This window comes from Salvelinus namaycush, chromosome 25 (genome assembly GCF_016432855.1).
Source record: "Salvelinus namaycush isolate Seneca chromosome 25, SaNama_1.0, whole genome shotgun sequence".
Classification (NCBI taxonomy): Eukaryota; Metazoa; Chordata; class Actinopteri; order Salmoniformes; family Salmonidae; genus Salvelinus; species Salvelinus namaycush.
Window position 1 is genome coordinate 33,347,379 of NC_052331.1, and position 25,651 is coordinate 33,373,029.

Here is a 25,651-nt window from a genome sequence, read left to right on the forward strand (position 1 = left end):
ATTGTTGTCACCTAGGACAAGCACACAGACTGAACTTGTAAACTAATCATCAAGCCTTCAATGAGTTGAATTAGATACGTTTTGCAACAACAAACGTGTGCTGTTGATGGTACTCAAGGAGTTGGGAAACACTGCCTTAAGTGATGAGCAAACACATCTTGATTGCCAGACACAGAGACCTGCGTTTTAAAGTCGGGTTGCTTTTTAATAATACTTCCTGTGGATATTTTGTCTCAAATTTCGACCCGAATAAGAACCAACCCCATGGATAATCGACAGTAAGTTCAAATAAAATTGTATTCAACATTCATGACAGACAAGGGATGTTTCATTATTTTTCCATATAAAAATGCGTGATTATGCTATACAGGCAATGGAAAGCATAGTCACATTCGGGACTAGTTGTTTACCTGCAGTCTCCACATGTACAATAAACTGAGCCGTAACATCAGAGAGCTTGCTCAAAAGATCTGTGATCTGGATGAGAAGGATGGCTTCAGAGCCCACAGCACAGGTCAACTACTTGAGAAAATGTATCACTGTGACCTACTGAATTCGAACTGAGGTCCCCTGCACCCAAACTGTCATCTAAAATGAACGTGTGGTAACACAGGTTTACTACAGAGTGATGATGGTGTCTAACATTTGCATCTCTTCTTAAGTACGGCACTGGGCTAATCCCTACCAAACAGAACTTGGCTCTCAGAGAAAGTCACAGCCTCTTCATTCTGCTGGTGAATGAACCCATTCCATCTCTCAATACCAAAAGTAGATTTAGATCACGTTATTCATCAATTGTACACAAGGTCCAATGGAAATTTGACTTCTGCTTTATCCCAATCCTTCTGGAAGACACACATACTTACACAGACTGGAGCAGGGGGCTGCCACACTGGGCACCCGTGAAAGTTGTTGTGGGGGGGTTAAGCAGTGGTGTAAAGTACTTAAGTAAAAATACTTTAAAGTACTACATAAGTAGTTTTCTGTACTTTACTTTAATATTCATATTTTTGACTACTTTCACTTCACTACATTCCTAAAGAAAATAATGTTATTTTTACTCCATACATTTTCCCTGACACCCAAAAGTACTTTGCAGGACAGGAAAATTGTCTATATCTCCATCTCTGATTTCCAGGAGGTGGCTGCCCACCATAACGGTTAGCTTACAAATGGCTCAGAACCTGAACATGAATGTACATGAACGATGTAGAGCTGTGTGTATGTGTGCTGTGGCAATGTGTTTTTCAACCCTCTGAAATGTTAGATTGTGCTTCTGTGATTATCTACAGTATTTAGTGCTTTGTGGCATTGACTGTACCTTAGTGTGGGACCAGAGACTGTCACAGACCCAGCTCTCCTTGTCACTAGGTAAGTGTTGGGTTTTGATTTTGTCTTGACTACTTTTTTATTTTCTAACATCTTGTCATTGCTCAAACCAGCTGCACTGTCCCCAAATCCTACATTATTTATTTAATCAGAAATATGATAGACTTTGTAACCTGGACTGACTCTTCAAAAACTAACTGCATGTTTGACCTACAATGATGTGAGACCACTATCAAACATAAACTGCACTTTGTCACACTTATCTTGAGAATATGTTTGAAAGCTCAAAAGTTCCAGGCATACGTTTGGATGAAGTAGTCTATGATGGTAAATAGTGTTGTACAAATGGGGATTCTGATCGTCTCATTGGTGCCTTTTGTTTTCCAGAGGGAGAATCTTGTGGCGCAGACCTATTGACCGACTGGGTCATTGAAGAGGCTTGCATGCTTATGTGCATTTCAGGTATGAGCGTGTGTGTGCGTTTAACCGTGCCACAATTTTTTTTGAGGATTATTTCTAATTTCAACATGTAGTGTTCCAAATTTTTATTTTTGTAATCTGATAAACATTGAGAAGATAGTAAATATACCTTTCAACAAATAATTACTTACAATTATGTATGTTTTGTAAACAATAAACTCACGGTAACAAGTTGTTTCACACTTAAGACCATTTGCATATAGAATTTTCCTTCAAAGACATGGTAAAGAACCCCCACCTATTGTAAACATTGATAACGCATTTTCAATCCCTTTTATAATCCAGCGAATGGGATTATACAAACACTATGAATGCACAGAAAGCTACACCTCGCTCACATTAGCAACCACAGGTCAGTATGTGTCCATACAGGTATGTGACATGACACACAACTGAAACAGACAGGAGTCCATCCACTACACAGAACAGGTCCCACCCTCCCCCCAAGGCACCCGTGTACAAGGTCCCAGCCTCCCCCTAAGGTCCCAGCCTCCCCCTAAGGCACCCATGTACAAGGTCCCAGCCTCCCCCTAAGGCACCCATGTACAAGGTCCCAGCCTCCCCCTAAGGCACCCATGTACAAGGTCCCAGCCTCCCCCTAAGGCACCCATGTACAAGGTCCCAGCCTCCCCCTAAGGCACCCATGTACAAGGTCCCAGCCTCCCCCTAAGGCACCCATGTACAAGGTCCCAGCCTCCCCCTAAGGCACCCATGTACAAGGTCCCAGCCTCCCCCTAAGGCACCCATGTACAAGGTCCCAGCCTCCCCCTAAGGCACCCATGTACAAGGTCCCAGCCTCCCCCTAAGGCACCCATGTAGGAACTTAATGGTTTCTGTTAACAGCAAAGCTTAATATATTACAATTGACAGTTTTAATATTTGGTTACAAAGGGAACCCAGACTATCTCCTCTTTCACAGTCCTTACGCATCATATCCACCAGAAACGCACATAGACGATAAGTGTAATGAAGAAGACTGCCCCGGCTGCTATCTTAGCATAGGTGGATCGGGTGTTCAGGTACTTGGCATCGCTGCGGTACTTCTTTGAAAGGCTGGACAGATTGCTGGCTTTGGTGTCGAGAGCTGGAGGGAAAAAAAATTCTGATTAATATTTAGGACCGTAATGTAACCAATAGCTGCATTATATCTAACCGTGAATGTATGCAGGCTTCAATCATAAATTAATAGGAAAGATGGGCAATTCCTGACATCAAAGTACGACTAAAAGTTTTAAAAAACGGGGATTTTCAAAATGTGCAACAATTTTCTAATACAAGGGAGAGTATGTGTAACTGTGAACCTCAGTGTTTGGAAAATCACTGTTTTAACTTTGATGTCATCAGATAGAACTTTTTTTTAAAGTATTCTACAAAACTTAGAAATGTGCCTTTTTCACATGTTGCAACTGGTATTGTGCTGGTGATAACTGATGTATGAAAGTGATGGTTGCTATTTAATAGATATTGCGATTCAACAACTGATGTCACTGAATATGGACCCAGCTCCATGTTAGACAACTATACAGTTGAAGTCGGAAGTTTACATACACCTTAGCCAAATACATTTAAACTCAGTTTCACGATTCCTGACATTTAATCCAAGTAAAAATTCCCTGTCTTAGGTCAGTTAGGATCACCACTTTATTTTAAGAATGTGAATTGTCAGAATAATAGTAGAGAGAAGGATTTATTTCAGCTTTTATTTCTTCCATCACATTCCCAGTGGGTCAGAAGTTTACATACACTCAATTAGTATTTGGTAGCATTGCCTTTAAATTGTTTAACTTGGGTAAAACGTGTCGGGTAGCCTTCCACAAGCTTCCCACAATAAGTTGGGGGTATTTTGGCCCATTCCTCCTGACAGAGCTGGTGTAACTGAGTCAGGTTTGTAGGCCTCCTTGCTCACACACACTTTTTCAGCTCTGCCCACAAATTTTCTATGGGATTGAGGTCAGGGCTTTGTGATGGCCACTCCAATACCTTGACTTTGTTGTCCTTAAGCCATTTTGCCACAACTTTGGAAGTATGCTTGGGATCATTGTCCATTTGGAAGACCCATTTGCGACCAAGCTTTAACTTCCTGACTGATGTCTTGAGATGTTGCTTCAATATATCCACATAATTTCCCTTCCTCTTGATGCCATCTGTTTTGTGAAGTGCACCAGTCCCTCCTGCAGCAATGCACCCCCACAACATGATGCTGCCACCCCCATGCTTCACGGTTGGGGTGGTGTTCTTCGGCTTGCAAGCCTCCCCCTTTTTCCTCCAAACATAACAATGGTCATTATGGCCAAACAGTTCTATTTTTGTTTCATCAGACCAGAGGACATTTCTCCAAAAAGTACGATCTTTGTACCCATGTGCAGTTGCAAACCGTAGTCTGGCTTTTTTAATTAAGGTTTTGGAGCAGTGCCTTCTTCCTTGCTGAGCGGCCTTTCAGGTTATGTCGATATAGGACTCGTTTTACTGTGGATATAGATACTTTTGTATCTGTTTCCTCCAGCATCTTCACAAAGTCCTTTGCTGTTGTTCTGGGATTGATTTGCACTTTTCGCACTAAAGCATGTTAATCTCTAGGAGACAGAACGCGTCTCCTTCCTGAGCGGTATGACGGCTGCGTGGTCCCATGGTGTTTATACTTGCGTACTATTGTTTGTACAGATGAACGTGGTACCTTCAGGAGTTTGGAAATTGCTCCCAAGGATGAACCAGACTTGTGGAGGTCTACAATTTTTTTTCTGAGGTCTTAGCTGATTTCTTTTGATTTCCCATGATGTCAAGCAAAGAGGCGCTGAGTTTGAAGGTAGGCCTTGAAATACATCCACAGGTACCTCCAAATGACTCAAATGATGTAAATTAGCCTATCAAAAGCTTCTAAAGCCCTGACATCATTTTCTGGAATTTTCCAAGCAGTTTAAAGGCACAGTCAACTTAGTGTATGTAAACTTCTGACCCACTGGAATTGTGATACAGTGAATTATGAGTGAAATAATCTGTCTGTAAACAATTGTTGGAAAAATTACTTGTGTGCACGAAATTTCTGGAGTGGTTGAAAAACGAGTTTTAATGACTCCAACCTAAGTGTATGTAAACTTCTGACTTCAACTGTATGTATGAAAACATCTGCTAAACTATCCCTTTTAAATGAATTGTGTGTATTTTATGTCTGTATGGTGGGTTTGATGCAAGGGCTGTGTACTGTACGAGGTATAATTATTATAAATTACCCGATAGGGCCTCTCCTCGTTGCAGGACCTCTTCAATGTTTGCCACCATGATCCGCTGGACACCCTGCAGCTCTGTGTTGATGCTGCCCAGGTTCCTCCGTGCCCTGCTGTCAATGTAGGTTCTTTTTGTTTTCTGGATGTACGTGTCTGAGGACAGAGGAAGGATGAGACGCAATTACACACTAAGTGTTGGTTTATGGTGCATCTCAATTACATTAAGTCATTTAGCAGACCCTCTTATCCAGAGCGACTTACAGGAGCAATTAGGGTTAAGTGCCTTCCTTCAGGGCACCAACAGATTTTTCACCTTGTTGGCTAAGGGATTCAAGCCAGCGACCTTCAGGTTACTGGCCCAACGCTCTTACCTCTAGGCTACCTGACACCCTACTCTAATGTGGCATCCTATAGTTGTCTACTTGTCTCTGCACTGAATCAAAAAACATGGAATGGGGGAAAGCAATATAGCAGGGAATTTGCTTTTGCCAGACTTATTTAGTTGTTGTTTTTTTACATCAGTGTGGATTAAGGAAAGGAGTTATGAAGGAAAGGCATTATGAAGGAAAGGACATTTCCCAAATGCTTTTTGTTTGCCTGGGATGTCTTAATGGGACGATAATGAGTGAAAAAAGAAAACCTCTCACCAAACTCAATGAAAGAGTACGGCCTGGAGACTGTGGGGACTTTCTTTCCATACTGCTCTTGGAATTCTGTCTGGAGGTCTTCCAGGTACCCAAAGACCAGCTTCTTGGGAAACACAGCTTCGCACAAGGCCAAGTAGCATACACCATGTTCTAATACATAGCTGGGGAGACAGACATTAGTATGTTAGTGGAAAGTAACAGAGTTATCGTGAAGCTTGATTGAGATTTCCACATAGACCCACAGCATCCGTCCAGTGACAGGCTAGGGAGTTATCGTAAAAGGGTAATAGTCTCCAGAGTTACCACTGTCCACATAACCAGTCTTGCCTAGTTTACTCACAAAAAACTCTGTTCTTAAGGCCTCATCAGCCTGGTTATTATCAGTTAGTCAATAGTTACTCAATTAATAAGTAACTTTTTGGTACAATTTTGCATGTTCAGCCAAGGAGAGCCTGTAGAGTGTGTGTGTGTGTCTAGTCCTTCCAACTACGATCCTATTGGCTGTGTGTGTGAAAGAGAAATTCATCTTCATTAGCTTATTATACTGAACAAAAATATAAACAACAATTTCAAAGATTTTACTGAGTTACAGTTCATATTAAGGAAATCACTAAATTGACAAATTCTTTAGGCCCTAATCTATGGATTTCACATGACTGGGCAGGGGTGCAGCCATGGGTGGGCCTTGGAGGGCATAGGCCCACCAACTTGGCAGTCAGGCCCACCCACTGGGGAGCCAGACTCAGCCAATCAAAATTAGTTTTTCCCCACAAAAGGGCTTTATTACAGACAGAAATACTCCTCAGCAACCCCCCTCAGACGCTCCCGCACGTGACGAAGCCTGATGTGGAGGTCCTGGGTTGGCGTGGTTACGTGTGGTTTGCGGTTCTGAGGCTGGTTGGACATACTGCCAAATTCTCCAAAACGACATTGGAGGCAGTTTATGGTAGAGAAATTATCATAAAATTATGTGGTAACAGCTCTGGTAGACATTCCTGCAGTCAGCATGCTAATTGCGCACGCCCTCAAAACATCTGTGGCATTGTGTTGTGTGACAAAACTGTACATTTTCAAGTGGCCTTTTATTGTCCCCAGCAAAAGGTGCACCTGTGTAATGATCATGCTGTTTAATCAGCTTCTTGATATGCCACCTGTCAGGTGGATGGATTATCTTGGCGAAGGAGAAATGCTCACTAACTGGGATGCAAACAAATTTGTGCACAAAATTTGACAGAAATAAGCTTTTTGTGCGTATGGAACTTTTCTGGGATTTTTTATTTCAGCTAAAAAAAAACAACACTTTGCGTTGATATATTTGTTCAGTGTAGTAACCTTCCCCAACAATATCAATCTGGATGCAGTAGTGACTATGATATTATTTAAGACAAACGTAAAAGATATATAAAAAATATATATTAAGAAAATCCACTTCTAACAATACTTACTGGAAAGACATGACCCCAGCCTCCAGGGTACATCTGTTGGGGCTCTGGGCATTGAGTTTGCGGCAGAGCTGCTTAGCCTGGCTCTGGTAGTGTTGCAAGTCTCTTCCTGACTAAACATAGGCGAGATAAAGGGGTATAAAATAACACGTTTGCAGTTATAACAAACAGCTACACTATATCTGATAGAACGCAAATGGGAAAAATAAAATGTTAGCTAGTAGTATTCATCAGAATATGATACAACTTAGCCTTGCTAACTTTACAAACATGATTTAGCCTTCTAACTAGCTAGCTAGTTAAGTTAGTTAGGAAGTATGCTACATGACCAAAAGTATGCGGCTATAACCGTCCTCCCGAGAAGGGTTTCCACTAGATGTTGGAACATTGCTGCCATTCAGCCACAAGAGCATTAGTGAGGTTGGGCACTGATGTTGGTGTAACAGTATAACTTTAAACCGTCCCCTCGCCCCGACCCGGGCGCGAACCAGGGACCCTCTGCACACATCAACAACTGACACCCACGAAGCGTCGTTACCCATCGCTCCACAAAAGCCGCGGCCCTTGCAGAGCAAGGTGCAACCCTACTTCTAGGTTTCAGAGCAAGTGACGTAACTGATTGAAACGCTACTAGCGCGTACCCGCTAACTAGCTAGCCATTTCACATCCGTTACACTCACCCCCCTTTCAACCTCCTCCTTTTCCGCAGCAACCAGTGATCCGGGTCAACAGCATCAATGTAACAGTATAACTTTAAACCGTCCCCTCGCCCCGACCCGGGCGCGAACCAGGGACCCTCTGCACACATCAACAACGGTCGCCCACGAAGCATTGTTACCCATCGCTCCACAAAGGCCACGGCCCTTGCAGAGCAAGGTGCAACCCTACTTCTAGGTTTCAGAGCAAGTGACGTAACTGATTGAAACGCTACTAGCGCGTACCCGCTAACTAGCTAGCCATTTCACATCCGTTACATTGGGCGATTAGGCCTATCTCGCAGTCACCGTTCAAATTCATCCCAAAGGTGTAAGATGGAGTTGAGGTCAGGGCTCTGCCAGTCAAGTTCTTCCACATCGATCAACAAACCATTTCTGTATGGACCTCGCTTTGTGCATGGGGGCATTGTCATGCTGAAAGAGGAAAAGGCCTTCCCCAAACTGTTGCCACAAAGTTGTGCAGCACTGAATTGTCTGGAATGTAATTTTATGCTGTAGCATTAAGATTTCCCTTCACTGGAACTAAGGGGCCTAGCCCGAACCATGAAAAACAGCCCCAGACCATTATTCCTCCACCACCAAACTTTACAGTTGGCACTATCTACTGGGGCAGATAGTGTTCTCCTGGCATCTCTCAAAACCAGATTCATTCTGTCGCACTGCCAGATGGTGATGCTGATTCTTCATCACTCCAGAGAACGCATTTCCCCCTGCTCCAGAGTCCAATGGTGGCGAGCTTTACACCACTCCAGCCGACGCTTGGCATTGTGTATGGTGATCTTAGGCTTGTGTGCGGCTGCTCGGCAATGGAAACCCATTTTCTGAAGTTCCAGACGAACGTTGCGTCCAGAGGCAGGTTGGAACTCGGTAGTGAGTGTTGTAACCGAGGACAGACGATTTTTACACGCTTCAACACTCGGCGGTCCCGCTCTCTGAGTTTGTGGCTACCACGTTGCTGCTGAACCGTTGTTGCTCCTAGACATTTCCACTTCACAATAACAGCCCTTACAGTTGACCAGGGCTGCTCTAGCAGGGGAGAAATTTGACTAACTGACTTGTTGGAAAGGTGGCATCCTATGACGGTGCCACGTTGAAAGTCATGGAGCTCTTCAGTAAGGTCATTTTACTGTCAATGTTTGACTATGGAGATTGCATGGCTGTGCGCTCAAACAACTATCAGCAACAGGTGTGGCTGAAATAACCAAATCCACTCATTTAGAAGGGTGTCCACTTTTGTATATACAGTGCATTCGGGAAAGTTTTCAGACCCCTTCACTTTTTGTTATGTTACAGCCTTATTCTAAAATGTATTAAATTGTCCCCCCCATCAATCTACACACAATACCCCATAATGACAAAGCAAAAACAGCTTTTAGAACTTTTTGCTAATTTATTAAAAATAAAAAAACTCAAATCACATTTACATAAGTATTCAGACACTTTACTCAGTACTTTGTTGAAGCATCTTTGGCAGCAATTACAGCCTCGAGTTGTCTTGGGTATGACGCTACAAGCTAGGCACATGTATTTTGGGAGTTTCTTCGTAGGTTCGTGCCTTTCTAGGGAGTTTTCCTAGCCACCGTGCTTCTACATCGCTTGCTGTTTGGGGTTTCTGTATAGCACTTTGTGACATTTGCTAATGTAAAAAGAGCTTTAGAAATACATTTGAAAAATGAATTCCTCACATTCTTTTCTGCAGATCATCTCAAGCTCCGTCAGGTTGGATGGGGGGCGTCGCTGCACAGCTATTTTCAGGTCTCTCCAGAGATTGCGTTCACTTCCCTGACCAAGGCCCTTCTCCCCCAATTGCTCAGTTTGGCCGGGTGGCCAGGTCTAGGAAGAGTCTTGGTGGTTCCAAACTTCTCCCATTTAAGAATGATGGAGGCCACTGTGTTCTTGGGGACCTTCAATGCTGCAGACATTTTTTGGTACCCTTGCCCAGATCTGTCTCGACACAGTCCTGTCTCGGAGCTCGACAGACAATTCCTTCGACCTCATGGCTTGGTTTTTGCTCTGAGGGTATACTTATGTAAATAAGGTATTTCTGCTTTTTCTTTTTAATAAGTAAAAAAAAGTCTAATAACCTGTTTTTACTTTGTCTTTATGAGGTATTGTGTGTAGATTGATGAGGGGGGGGGGAAATTACTTGATCCATTTCAGAATAAGGCTGTAACTTAACAAAATGTGGAAAAAGTGAAGGGTCTGAATACTTTCCGAATGCACTGTATAGTGTAGCTCTCAAACTCCAGGTATCATTCTGCCTTCTCCCTAGAGTTCTCAGCCATAAGCTTTACCGAAGACTGGTTCAGGTTAACTACAATCCCAACGCTGTGATTTAACGCTTAGAAACGTCAATAATCATTGCTTGCAATATGGCTTTCGAAACATATGGCCCTTATCTTTCAACAGCGAGAAAGAATCCTTCAAATAAATAAAAAAATACACTTACTGTCTCAGTTTTGCACAGATCCATACTAGAGGTTGGCCGATTAATCGGTTAGGGCCGATTTCAAGTTTTCATAACAATCAGTAATTGGCCTTTTTGGACGCCAATTATGGCCGATTACATTACAATCCATGAGAAAACTGTGTGGCAGGCTGACCACCTGTTACGTGAGTGCAGCGTCAAAAGGACCTTGTGGCTGCAATGAGCCAAGGGAAGTTGCTAGCTAGCATTAAACTTTTCTTATAAAACAATCAATCTTCACATAATCACTAGTTAACTACACATGGTTGATGATGTTACTAGGTTAACTAGCTTGTCCTGCGTTGCATATAATCAATGCGGTGCCTGTTAATTTATCATCGAATCACAGCCTACTTCAACTTTTCCAAAAGGGTGATGATTTGACAAAAGCGCATTCGCGAAAAAAGCACATTCTTTGCACAAATTTACCTAACCATAAACATCAATGCCTTTCTTAAAATCAATACACGGAAGTATATATTTTTTTTTAAACCTGCATATTTAGTTAGCAGGCAATATTAACTAGGGAAATTATGTCACTTATCTTGCGTTCAGTGCAAGCAGAGTCAGGGTATATGCAACAGTTTGGGTCGCCTGGATCGTTGCGAACTGTTTCTTCCTAACAAAGACCGTAATAAATTTGCCAGAATTGTACATAATATTGAAGGTTGTGCAATGTAACAGCAATATTTAGACTTAGGGTTGCCACCCGTTCAACAAAATACGGAATGGTTCCGTATTTCACTGAAAGAGTAAACGTTTTGTTTTCGAAATTATAGTTTCCGGATTGGACCATATTAATGAGCAAAGGCTCGTATTTTTGTGTGTTTATTATAATTAATTTGATAGAGCAGTCTGACTGAGCGGTGGTAGGCAGCAGCAGGCTCGTAAGCATTCATTCAAACAGCACTTTACTGCATTTGGAAGCAGCTCTTAGCAATGCTTGAAGCACAGCGCTGTTTATGACTTCAAGCCTATCAACTCTTGAGATTAGGCTGGCAATACTATAGTGTAAGACCATCCAATAGTCAAAGGTATATGAAATACAAATGGTATACAGAGAAATAGTCGACGCGTCATAATTCCTATAATAACTACAACCTAAAACATCTTAACTGGGAATATTGAACCACTAGCTTTCACATGTTCTCATGTTCTGAGCAAGAAATTTAAACGTTAGCTTTTTTACAAGGCATATATTGCATTTTTACTTTCTTTTCGCATTATTTAAACCAAAGTGAACATGTTTCATTATTCATTTGAGACTAAATAGATTTTATGTATTATATTAAGTTAAAATAAAAGGGTTCATTGTTCATTCAGTATTGTTCTAATTGTCATTATTACAAATATATATAGAAATTGGCCGATTAATCGGTATCGGCTTTTTTGGTCCTCCAATAAATCGGTGTTGAAAAATCATAATCGGTCGACCTCTAATACATACAGCTTCCACTTCCTGAGTCACACTTACATACAGGTGTTCTGAGCATAATAAATAATGGCACCGGAGATGGCTGCCATTTTACGGTCTCCTAACCAATTGTGCTATTGTGTGTATTTGTAACTTATTTTGTACATAATGTTTCTGACACTGTCTCTTATGACCGAAAAGAGCTTCAAGATATCAGGATATCAGAGGCAAAGGATTTACTTCAGACACCCGAGAAGAACCAAATCCCTGTGATTCACATTAGAAAGCGACGGAGATATCGGGGACGTAGGTCGGGGTGCCTTGTAAGGATCCGACGGCGAGTGGGTAATCTGCCTCTACCATCAGTCCTATTAGCCAACGTATAATCACTGGATAACAAAATAGATGAACTACAATCACAAATATCCTACCAATGGGACATTAAAAACTGTAATATCTTATGTTTCACGAGTCGTGTCTGAACGACGACATTAATAACATACAGCTGGCGGGGTTTACGCTGCATCGGCAAGATAGAACAGCCGTCGTCGGTAATACAAGGGGTGGCGGTCTGTGTATATTTGTAAACAACAGCTGGTGCACAAAATCTAATAGTAAGGAAGTCTCAAGGTTTTGCTTGGCTGAGGTAGAGTATCTCATGACAAGCTGTAGACCACACTATTTACCAAGAGAGTTTATCTATTTTCTTCGTAGCTGTCTATTTACCACCACAAACAAATGCTGGAACTAAGACAGCAACCAATGAGCTGTATACGGCCATAAGCAAACAGGAAAAGGCTCATCCAGAGGCAGCGCTCCTAGCGGCCGGGGACTTTAATGCAGGAAACTTAAATCCGTTTTATCTAATTTCTACCAGCATGTTATGTGGGCAACAAGAGAAAGAAAGAAAAAAACTCTAGACCACCTTTACTCCACACACAGAGATGCGTACAAAGCACTCCATCGCCCTCCACTTGGACAATCTGACCATGATTCTATCCTCCTGATTCCTGCTTACAAGCAAAAACTAAAGCAGGAAGCACCAGTAACTCGGTCAATAAAGAAGTGGTTAGATGACACAGATGCTAAGCTACAGGACTGTTTTGCTTGCACAGACTGGAATATGTTCCTGAATTCTTCCGATAGCAGTGAGGAGTACACCACATCAGTCACTGGCTTCATCAATAAGTGCATTGATGACGTCGTCCTCACAGTGACTGTACATACCCCAACCAGAAGCCATGGATTACAGGCAACATCTGCACTGAGCTAAAGGGTAGAGCTGTCGCTTTCAAGGAGCTGCCCTCCGAACAACCATAAAACAGGCAAAGCGTCAATACAGGACTAAGATTGAATCGTACTACACCGGCTCTAGCACTCGTCGGATGTGGCAGGGCTTGCAAACTATTACAGACTACAAAGGGAAGCACATTGCCAAGTGACACAAGCCTACCAGACGAGCTAAATTACTTCAATGCTCACTTCGAGGCAAGCAACACTGAAGCATGCATGAGACCATCAGCTGTTCCAGACGACAGTGTGATCGCGCTCTCCGTAGCCGATGTGCTTAAGACCTTTAAACAGGTCAACATTCACAAGGCCGCAGGGCCAGACGGATTACCATGACTTGTACACCGAGCATGCACTGACCAACTGGCAAGTGTCTTCACTTATATTTTCAAACTGTCAGTGACTGAGTCAATACCAACATGTTTCAAGCACACCACCATAGTGTTCCTGGGCACAGGGACTAAGGTAACCTGCCTAAATGACTACCGACCCATAGCACTCACATCTGTAGCCATGAAGTGCTTTGAAAGGCTGGACATGGCTCACATCAACACCATTATTCCAGAAACCCTAGACCCACTCCAATGTGCATACCGCCCCAACAGATCCACAGATGATGCAATCTCTATTGCACACCACACTGCCCTTTCCCACCTGGACAAAAATAACACCTTTGTGAGAATGCTATTAATGGACTACAGCGTAGCGTTCAAAACCATAGTGCCCTCAAAGCTCATCACTAAGCTAAGGACCCTGGGACTAAACACCTCCCTCTGCAACTGGATCATGGACTTCCCGACGGGCCGCCCCCAGGTGGTAAGGATAGGTAACAACACATCCGCCACGCTGATCCACAACACGGGGGCCCCTCAGGGGTGCGGGCTCACTCCCCTCCTGCACTTCCTGTTCACGCATGACTGCATGGCCAGGCACGACTCCAACACCCTCATTAAGTTTGCCAACGACCCAACAGTGGTAGGCCTGATCACCGACAAAGATGAGACAGCCTATAGGGAGGTCAGAGACCTCGCCGTGTGGTGCCAGGACAACAACCTCTCCCTCAACATGAACAAGACAAAGGAGATGATTGTGGACTACAGCAAAAAGAGGACCGAGCACGCACCCATTTTCATCAACGAACGGGGCTGTAGTGGAGCAGGTTGAGAGCTTCAAGTTCCTTGGTGTCCACATCACCAAGAAACTGTCATGGTCCAAACACACCAAGACAGTCATGAAGAGGGCATGCAAAGCCTATTCCCCCTCGGGAGACTGAAAAGATTTGGTATGGGTCCTCAGATCCTTAAATAGTTCTACAGCTGCATCATCGAGAGCATTCTGACTGGTTGCATCACTGCCTGGCATGGCAACTGCTTGTCCTCCGACCGCAAGGCACTACAGAGGGTAGTGCTTACGGCCCAGCACATCACTGGGGCCAAGCTTCCTGCCATCCAGGAGCTCTTTACTAGGCAGTGTCAGAGGAGGGCACTAAAAAGACTCCAGCCACCCTAATCATAGACTGTTCTCTCTGCTACCGCACGGCAAGCGGTACCGAAGCACCAAGTCTAGGTCCAAAAGGCTTCTTAACAGCTTCTACCCCCAAGCCATAAGACTCCTGAACAGCTAATCAAATGGCTACCCAGACTATTTGCATTGCTCCCCTTTTACGCTGCTGCTGCTACTCTCTGTTTGTTATCTATGCATAGTCACTTTAACTCTACCTACATGTACATATTACCTCAAATAACCCGTGCCCCCGCATATCGACTCTTTACCGGTACCCCCTGTATATAGCCTCGCTACTGTTATTTTACTGCTGCTCTTTAATTATTTGTTATTTTTTAACTTACTTATTTTTTACTTAACACTCGTTTTTCTTTAAACTGCATTGTTTGTTAAGGGCTTGTAAGTAAGCATTTCTACACCCGTTGTATTCGGCGCATGTGACAAATAAAATTCGATTTTCTAGATAGCTAGCTAACTTTAATTAACACAGGTGGTTGCCTCTTGTCTTCAGTATGTTTTCCGTAAACTTGCGCTGTACCATGGAGATATGGCCATGTGGGAACACTAACCCTTTCAAGGTGTGTATCAAATAAAAAAATTAAAAATATATTATTTCTAGCTGATTTGAAAGACAAGGTCCTTTCAAAGCAGCTCACACCATGGGCCATGGGTGCGTGCGTGCTTCCAAAAACTGTACCGCAAGCGATGTGTGTAAATGTTCAGATTGACACAACACCCACATACAGAAGACGCCTTCGTCAAATTACTTATGTGCAATGTAATGACACCGAGTCGTGATCAAGGGCTAACGTTAGCTAGGAAACACATTTTATTAATTCAAACCTGCTCGTCTTCTTGCATCGATGCAGCAAGCGGCAGTCCATCTGCTACCCGAGCGATCATTGTCAGCAAAACCATATTGACCGAAATCTCTCAAATTCACACTACAGATTGAGTTGTAGGTGTTTACTGGCTGTGCCGAAACTTGAAACTTCCTATAAACTTGGCTGCGTAGCTTCTGCTGTCAAATCTGACGCGCTGGAGGGAAGCTCGATGTGTGAGCTGGCCGGAAGTCCATGTTGTTGCGCCCTGGAATTGGGTCCGACTGCAAATCCTTTTTTTTGCAACTTTCTTACAAATAGCCATAACTGTATCGTTTGTCAGTTATACAATAACAAACGCAACTGAATTTGTTGCAAAAAAAACGACAATATGTTGTAATGTAATTTTGTTTATATTTTTGTCTCATGAAGTTCGATTATCCAGACCGGACCAGACAGTGAGCCAGACGGATAGCACCTCGATTGCTTATGTCTGATGGTGTATTTAGAGATGCAGATGTCCCTGATGCCGGTGCCTGTCCTTTGAAGCTGGTCGAACGCCTAAGAACCAATACAGGCAGAGAACCATGAACAGATCCTGTAAAAAATGGTAAATTTACTAATGTTTGTCCTTGCGATAACATTGTATATTTGTATTTTGTCTTGTCCAGTCGTTTTGTTTGTGTTAAGGTTTGCTGGCTCTTTGTATAGGGAATCTTTGTGCAATGGAACCGTGTTCTTATTGGATTTTCTTTTGTTATTATACTCAAACGCTGATATTTAGCTTTCTTCAGTTTTTCATTTAAATTCAATTCTGGTCCCGTTTTCCAGCTCTTCCTTATGAAATAAAATAATAATAGTTGCTATAGCCTGCCTATAAATAAAGCTCAATTGATCGCATCCTCGATGCATTGAAATAGCCTGATGATGGCATACATGACCATATAGCCTATTGCATGTTTGCAGTACAAACAATACGTCTCCATTTGAGGGCTCATGTTATAAAAAATGTATCCCTGCTCTTGACCATCAACAAACATGCCTCAATAGCACACACAACCAGCCATTATTTATATACTCTCTCGTCTACCATTCGTACAAGACATCGCTGGTAACTTGATTGGGTCACGAACGCATATTCCTAATTGTCACGTCCCTCCATTTGCTGGTGGCCCAATCCGTCTCGCAGGAGATTACCCCGCGCGTTGGCACCATTGGCATCGCGAACGCCTTTGAATGGCCCATGTTGTGAGGTGCAGCAGTTGTGATTGGAGTTTACGACTGCGCATCGCTAAACCGTGTGTTGTGATTGGACAATTAAAAAGCAAGGCCTCTTCATATATTCATGTAGACTTAGTGAAGGCCTTGGCCAGTGGGATATTATTGGATATTCATGATTACTTAATCATGGTGGAATGTTCATTTGGGTGGCCTGCTAATAGGCAAGTTAATTGACTAGTCACTGACACAAGGTCAGATATTTTCCCATCCTCCTGATGGTTAAGTTCAGATCTGTGGTTATGGGCCACTTCTATCTGGAATGTATATCCTTCACCACCACTCCTCCCCTACTCTTCACCCCCACTCCTCCGCTTCCAGCAGCATACCACCCTGGTCTGCATCCCACTTCTGGCTTGCCTCTGTCCTACACACTGAAGAAGGCTGTAAAGCCGAAACGTCTGTGTACACTATCCCTGACACAGTAAAAAAACATTTAATAATGAAGTAATCTTTTTGAGACATATTTTTGAGTGCGAACCCATTACACCTCATTGTTTGCCTATGAAGCTAAGCAGGGTCGGTCCTGGTCAGTCCCTGGATGGGAGACCAGATGTTGCTGAAGTGGTGTTAGAGGGCCAGTAGGGGGAAAGTCTTCCCTCTGGTCTTAAGATCAAATCCCAATGTCCCAGGGCAGTGATGGGGACATAGCCCTGCGTAGGGTGCTGTCAAATATGGTGGATAAATTAAGATAGTTCGTTCCACCTCGTTTCTAAAGGGCATATATCACTCCTCACCTCTCCAACTGATAGCTGATGTTTGATGAGCGTCCTGGCGCAAATTGGTTGCCCTCCATCACCCAAGTTGGTGCTACACATTAGTGGTGGATGAGGTGAGCTTCCTCCTTGCTACAGTAGGTAAAGCACTTTGGGTGTCTAGAAAAGCGCTATGTAAGTCCAATAAATGAATTATTAATATCTTTGTCTCCTTTTACCTCCCTCCCTTCCTCTAGGTCAGCCTGTGATGTGTGTGGGTGAGGAGATGGGCTGCACCTCGGCCAAGCAGGTGTTGGCCGTGCCCAGTGGTGAGGAGGGCCGCAGTAAAGCCTACAGCAATGGGGATGTTCTTTCTGGTCAGTGCTGGAAACACATTCACCTGGGTTGCGTTCAGGAGACTCAGACCATCCATTCATATCGGAACATGCTGTAAAACAAAAATGTGTGTGTCTCAGTAGAATATGGAATTGTATGTTAGTTTCATTTGTTACAATTCTGTATGCAATGTTAGGAACATTTCGCCTCACTGAATAAACCCCTGATTTACAGACAGCACACTGTGCCAACGTGCTTTACCATCCTGAGGTGAAGTTTCCCCTTGGTACAGATCTAGGATCAGCTTCCTCTCCCCCAATCATAACCTAACCATTAGTGGGTCAAATGAAAAACCGCTATTCACACAGTCCCAATAGGGTTAACTTTGGTCGTTACAATGAAACAGCAGTTTCAGTAAATTATTCAGACCAGGAGGAGTTCCTTACAGGGTTTGGAACCGGTTCTGGGAACAGAACAGAAAACCGGAAAATAATTAACATTTTCAAGGAACAGAACCGATCCATACTGTTCTGGTTATTTTAAAAGCATGGGAACCGGTTAATAACGTTATTTTACATTCCAGGCATTTTTTTCTAGTCCCACAAAAAAACGCAACAAAGCGCTTATGCAAAGCCCTTACTCTGTGTGTTTGCCTCCCTGCCTGCCAGCTGAAAATCTTTGCCAATGTGTGTGCATGTTTAGGCTACCTGCCCATCCACCCTCTGAAGCATAGGCTACTGTACTGACGTTATCATAGGCTGTACTGACGTTACCACACTGACGTTACAATAGGCTACTGCACTGACGTTACCATAGGCTACTGTACTGACGTTACCATAGGCTACTGTACTGACGTTACAAACGTGATTCAGAAGACAGGGAAAGAGATTCTTTATTAGCTAGAGAAGAATGGATTAACTTTTTCAATGCTATTTAAGGATACTATAGGCCTAGTTATCACGTTTCACGCTGGATTTATTAACTACAAAAAGGTAAGACGTGTTTAGCTAGCTAGCTCAAAGGACATTCAAAGTTCCTCCATAGAAGCCGGTCCTCCTAGGTATAATTCTACGAACCTAATTCAGAGATAATGCATGCCATAACAAGATGCTCAACCCTCTCTCGCTCTCTCCTCACCCGCAAAATTTCAGTCGCATCTTGCGCCATAAGGCTACACTGTCCATCACGCATGTAAACAACTAGCTTGCCTGCTCAATTCGTACTGATTGGTGAAGTAATTTAGTTTAAAGTTTTAATGTCACATTCACAAGTACAGTGAAATGCCTTTCTTGCAAACTCAAAACCCGACAATGCAATAATCAATAACAATGTAATGCTAGAAGAAAAAAAAGAAGAAATATGAAGAACACAATAAGTAAATTAGCATATTATATACAGATAAACTGAGTAGCAGCAGCTTAATGAGCTAAATGTTGTTGTTTTTTTAACTTGATTTCACAGGTTAAAAAAGGAACAGAAAGGAACAATATAAACCTGCACTTTTTGGGGGTTCGAACCGGTTCAGAACTTTATTTTGCCGTTTGGAACAGTGGAAAGGACCACATTTTTTTGTGGTTCTGTTCAGAAAAATAATCTTGGTTCCAATCCTTGGTTCCTAATATGGGTCCCATATTTTCCATTAATACCAATCATTTTATCTTGTTCCTATTGACCTGTAAAATGAGGAACAAGAAGACCTTGTACTACTGTTATGACATTATGTTCTGATGAGGCTTGTTTATGGCTGCATGTCTGTTGTCAGGTCATTCTCTCTTTATTAGGTCATTGGCTGTGCATCATGCATCTGTTTCCCTTTCCTCTAATCTCTCTGCTTAGTGTGTGTGTGTGTGTGTGTGTGTGTGTGTGTGTGTGTGTGTGTGTGTGTGTGTGTGTGTGTGTGTGTGTGTGTGTGTGTGTAAGAGGGGGGGGGGGGGGGGGGGCAGGAGCAGTCCTGCTTTCCAACCATTTTGAAAAGAGGATCTTCTTTGAACAGTTAATTTGAGCATGTCATTATTTTAGTCAAGTATTGACCTGGATGCCACTGATTGTTCTGCTGATTACTGCAGCTCCTCCTCTTATCTGGATGAACAGTCGATTCCTGATCAATATAATTGATGGGGACTGTCATGAATATATGCTCTAATCAGTCATCCTCTAATCTGAAGCATGCAGATATCAAATAAAAATGTATTGTCACAAGCAAAAATAAGTTGATGTTGCTGGTAGTGTTAACAATGGCAAAAAATATAAATACACTCTTGCATGTTTTTTTTTTTTAACCAAATCCCTCATACGCCCGCTCTTTCTTACAGATGAGTACAAGAAAGGCGTGGCAAGTGTGAAGTATATAAATAGAGAAGAGGACAGACTAAACAACTGCGACCAGGACAGCACGGTGAGAAAGACTGATGTTAAGTTACTCATTAGATTTATAGATCAATAGATTTATTTTTCATACAGTTTGACACACACTTTTTCAAATCGTTTAACAAAGAATGTCCTATTTTTTAAATTTATTTAACCAGGTAGGCCAGTTGAGAACAAGTTCTCATTTACAACTGCGACCTGGCCAAGATAAAGCAAAGCACTGCGACACAAACAACAGAGTTACACATGGGATAAACAAACATACAGTCAATAACACAATAGAAAAATCTATATTCAGTGTGTTCAAATGTAGTAAGATTAGGGCATTAAGACAATAAATAGGCCATAGTGGCGAAATAACTACAATTTAGCATGAACACTGGAGTGATAGATCTGCAGAAGATGATGTGCAAGTAGAGATACTGGGGTGCAAAGGAGCAAAAAAATAAATAACAATATGGGGACGTGGTAGTTGGGTGGGCTATTTACAGATGGGCTGTGTACAGGTGCAATGATCAGTAAGATGCTCTGACAGCTGATGCTTAAAGTTAGTGAGGGAGATATAAGTCTCCAGCTTCAGTGATTTTTGTAATTCGTTCCAGTCATTGGCAGCAAAGAACTGGAAGGAAAGGCAGCCAAAGGAGGAGTTGGCTTTGTGGATGACCAGTGAAATATACAGTTGAAGTCAGAAGTTTACATACACCTTAGCCAAATAGATTTAACCTCAGTTTTTCACAATTCCTGACATTTAATCCTAGTAAAAATTCCCTGTCTTAGGTCAGTTAGGATCACCACTTTATTTTAAGAATGTGAATTGTCAGAATAATAGTAGAAAGAATGATTTATTTCAGCTTTTATTTCTTTCATCACATTCCCAGTGGGTCAGAAGTTTACATACACTCAATTAGTATTTGGTAGCATTGCCTTTAAATTGTTTAACTTGGGTAAAACGTTTTGGGTAGCCTTCCACAAGCTTCCCACAATAAGTTGGGGGTATTTTGGCCCATTCCTCCTGACAGAGCTGGTGTAACTGAGTCAGGTTTGTAGGCCTCCTTGCTCGCATGCACTTTTTCAGTTCTGCCCACAAATTTTCTATATAATTGAGGTCAGGGCTTTGTGATGGCCACTCCAATACTTTGACTTTGTTGTCCTTAAGCCATTTTGCCACAACTTTGGAAGTATGCTTGGGCTCAATGTCCATTTGGAAGACCCATTTGCAACCAAGCTTTAACTTCCTGACTGATGTCTTGACATGTTGCTTCAATATATCCACAGAATTTTACTTCATGATGCTATCTATTTTGTGAAGTGCACCAGTCCCTCCTGCAGCAAAGCACCCCCACAACATGATGCTGCCACCCCAGTGCTTTATGGTTGGGATGGTGTTCTTCGGCTTGCAAGCCTCCCCCTTTTTCCTCCAAACATAACGATGGTCATTATGGCTAAACAGTTCTATTTTTGTTTCATCAGACCAGAGGACATTAATCCAAAAAGTACGATCTTTGTCCCCATGTGCAGTTCCAAACCGTAGTCTGGCTTTTTTATGGCGGTTTTGGAGCAGTGGCTTCTTCCTTGCTGAGCGGCCTTTCAGGTTATGTCGATATAGGACTCGTTTTACTGTGGATATAGATACTTTTGTACCTGTTTCCTCCAGCATCTTCACAAGGTCCTTTGCTGTTGTTCTGGGATTGATTTGCACTTTTCGCTCCAAAGTACGTTCATCTCAAGGAGACAGAACGCGTCTCCTTCCTGAGCAGTATGACGGCTGCGTGGTCCCATGGTGTTTATAATTGCGTACTATTGATTGTACAGATGAACGTGGTACCTTCAGGCGTTTGGAAATTGCTCCCAAGGATGAATCAGACTTGTGGAGGTCTACAATTTTTTTTCTGATGTCTTGGCTGATTTCTTTTGATTTTCCAATGATGTCAAGCAGAGGCATTGAGTTTGAGGGTAGGCCTTGAAATACATCCACAGGTACACCTCCAATTGACTCAAATTATGTCAATTAGCCTATCAAAAGCTTCTAAAGACATGACATCATTTTCTGGAATTTTCCAAGCAGTTTAAAGGCACAGTCAACTTAGTGTATGTTTTTTAAAATTTTTATTTCACCTTTAATTTACCAGGTAGGCTAGTTGAGAACATGTTCTCATTCACAACTGCGACATGGCCAAGATAAAGCAAAGCAGTGCAACACAAACAACAACACAGAGTTACACTCGGAATAAACAAACATACAGTCAATAATACAATAGAAAAAGTCTATATACAATGTGTGCAAATGATGTAGGACAAGGGAGGTAAGGCAATAAATAGGCCATAGTGGCGAAATAAGTACAATATAGCAATTAAACACTGGAGTGATAGATTTGCAGAAGATGAGTGTGCAAGTAGAGATACTGGGGTGCAAAGGAGCAAAATTAATAAAATAAATAACAGTATGGGGATGAGGAAGTTGGATGGGCTATTTACAGATGAGCTATGTACAGGTGCAGTTATCTGTGAGCTGCTCTGACAGCTGGAGCTTAAAGCTAGTGAGGGAGATATGAGTCTCCAGCTTCAGTGATTTTTGCAATTCGTTCCAGTCATTGGCAGCAGAGAACTGTAAGGAAAGGCGGCCGAAGGAGGAATTGGCTTTGGGGGTGACCAGTGAAATATACCTGCTGGAGCGCGTGCTACGGGTGGGTGCTGCTATGGTGACCAGTGAGCTGAGATAAGGCGGGGCTTTACCTAGCAAAGACTTATAGATGACCTGGAGCCAGTGGGTTTGGTGACGAATATGAAGCGAGGGCCAACCAATGAGAGTATACAGGTCGCAGTGTTGGATAGGATATGGGGCTTTGGTGACAAAACGGATGGCACTGTGATAGACTACATCCAATTTGCTGAGTAGAGTGTTGGAGGCTATTTTGTAAATTACATCGCCGAAGTCGAGGATCGGTAGGATAGTCAGTTTTACGAGGGTATGTTTGGCAGCATAAGTGAAGAATGCTTTGTTGCGAAATAGGAAGCTGACTCTAGATTTAATTTTGGATTGGAGATGCTTAATGTGAGTCTGGAAGGAGAGTTTACAGTCTAACCAGACACCTAGGTATTAGTAGTTGTCCACATATTCTAAGTCAGAACCGTCCAGTGTAGTGATGCTGGACAGGCGGGCAGGTGTGGGCGGCGATCGGTTGAAGAGCATGCATTTAGTTTTACTCGCATTTAAGAGCAGTTGGAGGCCATGGAAGGAGAGTTGTATGGCATTGAAGCTGGTCTGGAGGTTAGTTAACACAGTGTCCAAAGAAGGGCCAGATGTATACAGAATGGTGTCGTCTGCGTAGAGGTGGATCAGAAAATCACCAGCAGCAAGAGCGACATCATTGATATATACGGAGAAAAGAGTCGGCCCAAGAATTGAACCCTGTGGCACCCCCATAGAGACTGCCAGAGGTCCGGACAACAGGCACTCCGATTTGACACACTGAACTCTATCTGAGAAGTAGTTGGTGAACCAGGCGAGGCAGTCATTTGAGAAACCAAGGCTGTTGAGTCTGCCGATAAGGATGCGGTGATTGACAGAGTCGAAAACCTTGGCCAGGTCAATGAAGACGGCTGCACAGTACTGTCTTTTATCGATGGCGGTTATGATATTGTTTAGGACCTTGAACGTGGCTGAGGTGCACCCATGACCAGCTCGGAAACCAGATTGCATAGCGGAGAAGGTACTGTGGGATTCTAAATGGTCGGTAATCTGTTTCTTAACTTGGCTTTCGAAGACTTTATAAAGGCAATGTAGGATAGATATAGGTCTGTAACAGTTTGGGTCTAGAGTGTCTCCCCCTTTGAAGAGGGGGATGACCACGGCAGCTTTCGAATCTTTAGGGATCTTAGACGATACGAAAGAGAGGTTGAACAGGCTAGCAATTGCAGTGGATCATTTTAGAAAGAGAGGGTCCAGATTGTCTAGCCCAGCTGATTTGTAGGGGTCCAGATTTGCAGCTCTTTCAGAACACCAGCGATCTGGATTTGGGTGAAGGAGAAGTGGGGGAGGCTTGGGCAAGTTGCTGTGTGGGGTGCAGAGCTGTTGGCCGGGGTAGGGATAGCCAGGTGGAAAGCATGGCCAGCCGTAGAAAAATGCTGGTCATCTTGCCGACCCCTATGAGGTCATTGCTAAAATCCCAGATCTGTTTGGTCGTCTTGCCAACCCCTATGAGGTCATTGCTAAAAAATATAAAGGGCGTGGTACGTTCTAAGGAGATGTGTTCCATTACAAAATGTGGATACTTAATATATTGGCCAGAACTCATCTATTAAAATCCAATCAAATTTGTATTTTTCACATGCTCCGAATACAACAGCTATTTGACCTTACAGTCAAATGCTTACTTACAAGCCCTAAACCAATAATGCAGTTTAAAGAGAAAATTAAGAAATAAAAGTAACAAATATTTAAGGAGCAGCAATATCAGTGATAGCCCTGTGTGTGTTTCAGGAGAATACTGCCCTGCTCACCACGGTCCAACAAACAGACGACACAGGATCAAATGGCAATGGGAAGACACAGTGAGCTCAACCAACTATTTTTGTTGTCATTCTGTCACACAATGCAGGGTTTTCCCTCTCCCTTTCCATCCCTGAACTAAGTGTTGAATTGGAACTGTCTTGTGTCTTTCTCCACAGGATCCATTCTTCAGAGAGCCAGCAAGAGTTCTTCAGGATGCTGGATGAGAAGATAGAAAAGGTGAGAGTTCAATGACCTCATAGGGGTCGGCAAGACGGCCAAACAGATCTGTGATTTTAGCAATGACCTCATAGGGGTCAGCAAGACGACCAAACAGATCTGGGATTTTAGCAGTGATCTCATAGGGGTAGGCAAGACGACCAAACAGATCTGGGATTTTAGCAGTGACCTCATAGGGGTAGGCAAGACGACCAAACAGTGTGTGTGTGTGGGGGTGGTTAGATCAGTGTCTGGGGAGGACTTCATTCTACTCTCTTCTGTTTTGCTTTTTCAGGGGCAGGACTACTGCTCAGAGGAAGAGGATATGACATAGCACTGAGGTCCACCATCTGCTCACCTGAGAGGAAGGATTTGTCCAATGGCATGGACAGGCCTGTACCACATAACCCTTACCCATCGGCCCTCTTCCCTTTAGACCATTTCGAAGATGGAGGGGGAGACACATTGACCCAAACCAAGCACCTTTGCCCGGCCCTGTGTCTATATCTACAACCCTGGCTCCCCGTAACAGATCTACGAGTCCAATGCGACAATGTTTTACCCCCAAAGGAGCAATGTTACAAGACATGGCCAGGACTACTTTCAGCACCAGGACTATTATACTGAACGGCTCTCCAAGTCTGTCGCCATGGTAACCATGGACAATAAGTACAGCAGCCGCTCGGCTCTGTGACTGTGGTCCATTAAAAGACAACGGAGGTCGAGTCATTTTGAACCCATGGATTGACTGAGATCATGGTTATTCGTAATGGCTTAAAGGAACATTTGTCATTCCTCATCTGATTGGATGATGAACAATGGAGGTAGTTGGGGGGGGGCAGAGGAAAATGAATCTGGGAATTATTCCTGGGTCGTATTCATTAGGCACCAAATGGAAGAAAACAGACTGAAACAGGGAAGAACTTCCAATAAGAAA

At 43.0% G+C, this 25,651-nt stretch overlaps 2 protein-coding genes across 2 annotated transcripts; one reads left to right on the plus strand and one right to left on the minus strand.

The window, feature by feature from the left end:
* Window positions 1-1,859: 1,859 nt before the first annotated feature.
* Window positions 1,860-15,574, minus strand: LOC120020568 (vesicle-trafficking protein SEC22b-B-like). Its single transcript, XM_038964273.1, has 5 exons — window positions 15,353-15,574; window positions 7,123-7,232; window positions 5,678-5,838; window positions 5,037-5,183; window positions 1,860-2,893 (listed from the first exon to the last, which is right to left on the minus strand). The coding sequence occupies exons 1-5, from the start codon at window positions 15,425-15,427 to the stop codon at window positions 2,739-2,741; spliced, it is 648 nt and encodes a 215-aa protein (XP_038820201.1). The 5' UTR covers window positions 15,428-15,574; the 3' UTR covers window positions 1,860-2,738.
* A 2,612-nt stretch (window positions 15,575-18,186) lies between these two features.
* Window positions 18,187-25,559, plus strand: LOC120019902 (uncharacterized protein C1orf21 homolog). Its single transcript, XM_038963312.1, has 5 exons — window positions 18,187-18,196; window positions 19,952-20,034; window positions 24,487-24,557; window positions 24,675-24,735; window positions 25,010-25,559. Exons 1-5 carry the CDS (start codon window positions 18,187-18,189, stop codon window positions 25,046-25,048), a joined length of 264 nt encoding a protein of 87 aa, XP_038819240.1. The 3' UTR covers window positions 25,049-25,559.
* The last annotated feature ends 92 nt before the right edge of the window (window positions 25,560-25,651 follow it).